At 35.1% G+C, this 251-nt stretch overlaps 1 protein-coding gene across 1 annotated transcript in view; it reads left to right on the top strand.

Moving 5' to 3' along the window:
• The window catches only part of LOC119587743 (NAD(+) hydrolase sarm1-like), a gene marked incomplete at its 5' end in the record, with an annotated part of 59,539 nt that overhangs the window by 56,501 nt on the left and 2,787 nt on the right, over window positions 1–251 (top strand). Inside the window, 1 exon segment of the mRNA XM_037936430.1 lies at window positions 24–213. Within this exon segment, the coding sequence (XP_037792358.1) occupies window positions 24–213 (190 nt within the window).

Genomic DNA, 251 nt, shown 5'->3' with positions numbered 1-251 from the left:
AATGATTGTATTATCTCTTCCAGCTTATTAAAGGTCCACATGCAGCTCAAAGAATTCTCAGTATTTATTGATGTGGAGAGATTAGAAGCAGGAAAATTCGACAATAATTTGTTAAACTCCATTCGGCAAGCAAAGAACTTTTTACTAGTTTTAACACCCAATGCCCTGGACAGATGTATAGGGGATACAGAATGCAAAGATTGGGTTCACAGGGTATGTATTAAGAGGAATGTATATGTATAGTAAAATGA

This window comes from Penaeus monodon, chromosome 23, assembly GCF_015228065.2.
Source record: "Penaeus monodon isolate SGIC_2016 chromosome 23, NSTDA_Pmon_1, whole genome shotgun sequence".
Lineage (NCBI taxonomy): Eukaryota > Metazoa > Arthropoda > Malacostraca > Decapoda > Penaeidae > Penaeus > Penaeus monodon.
The sequence above is the reverse complement of the archived record's forward strand: the minus strand, read 5'-3'. Positions and strand labels throughout refer to the sequence as shown.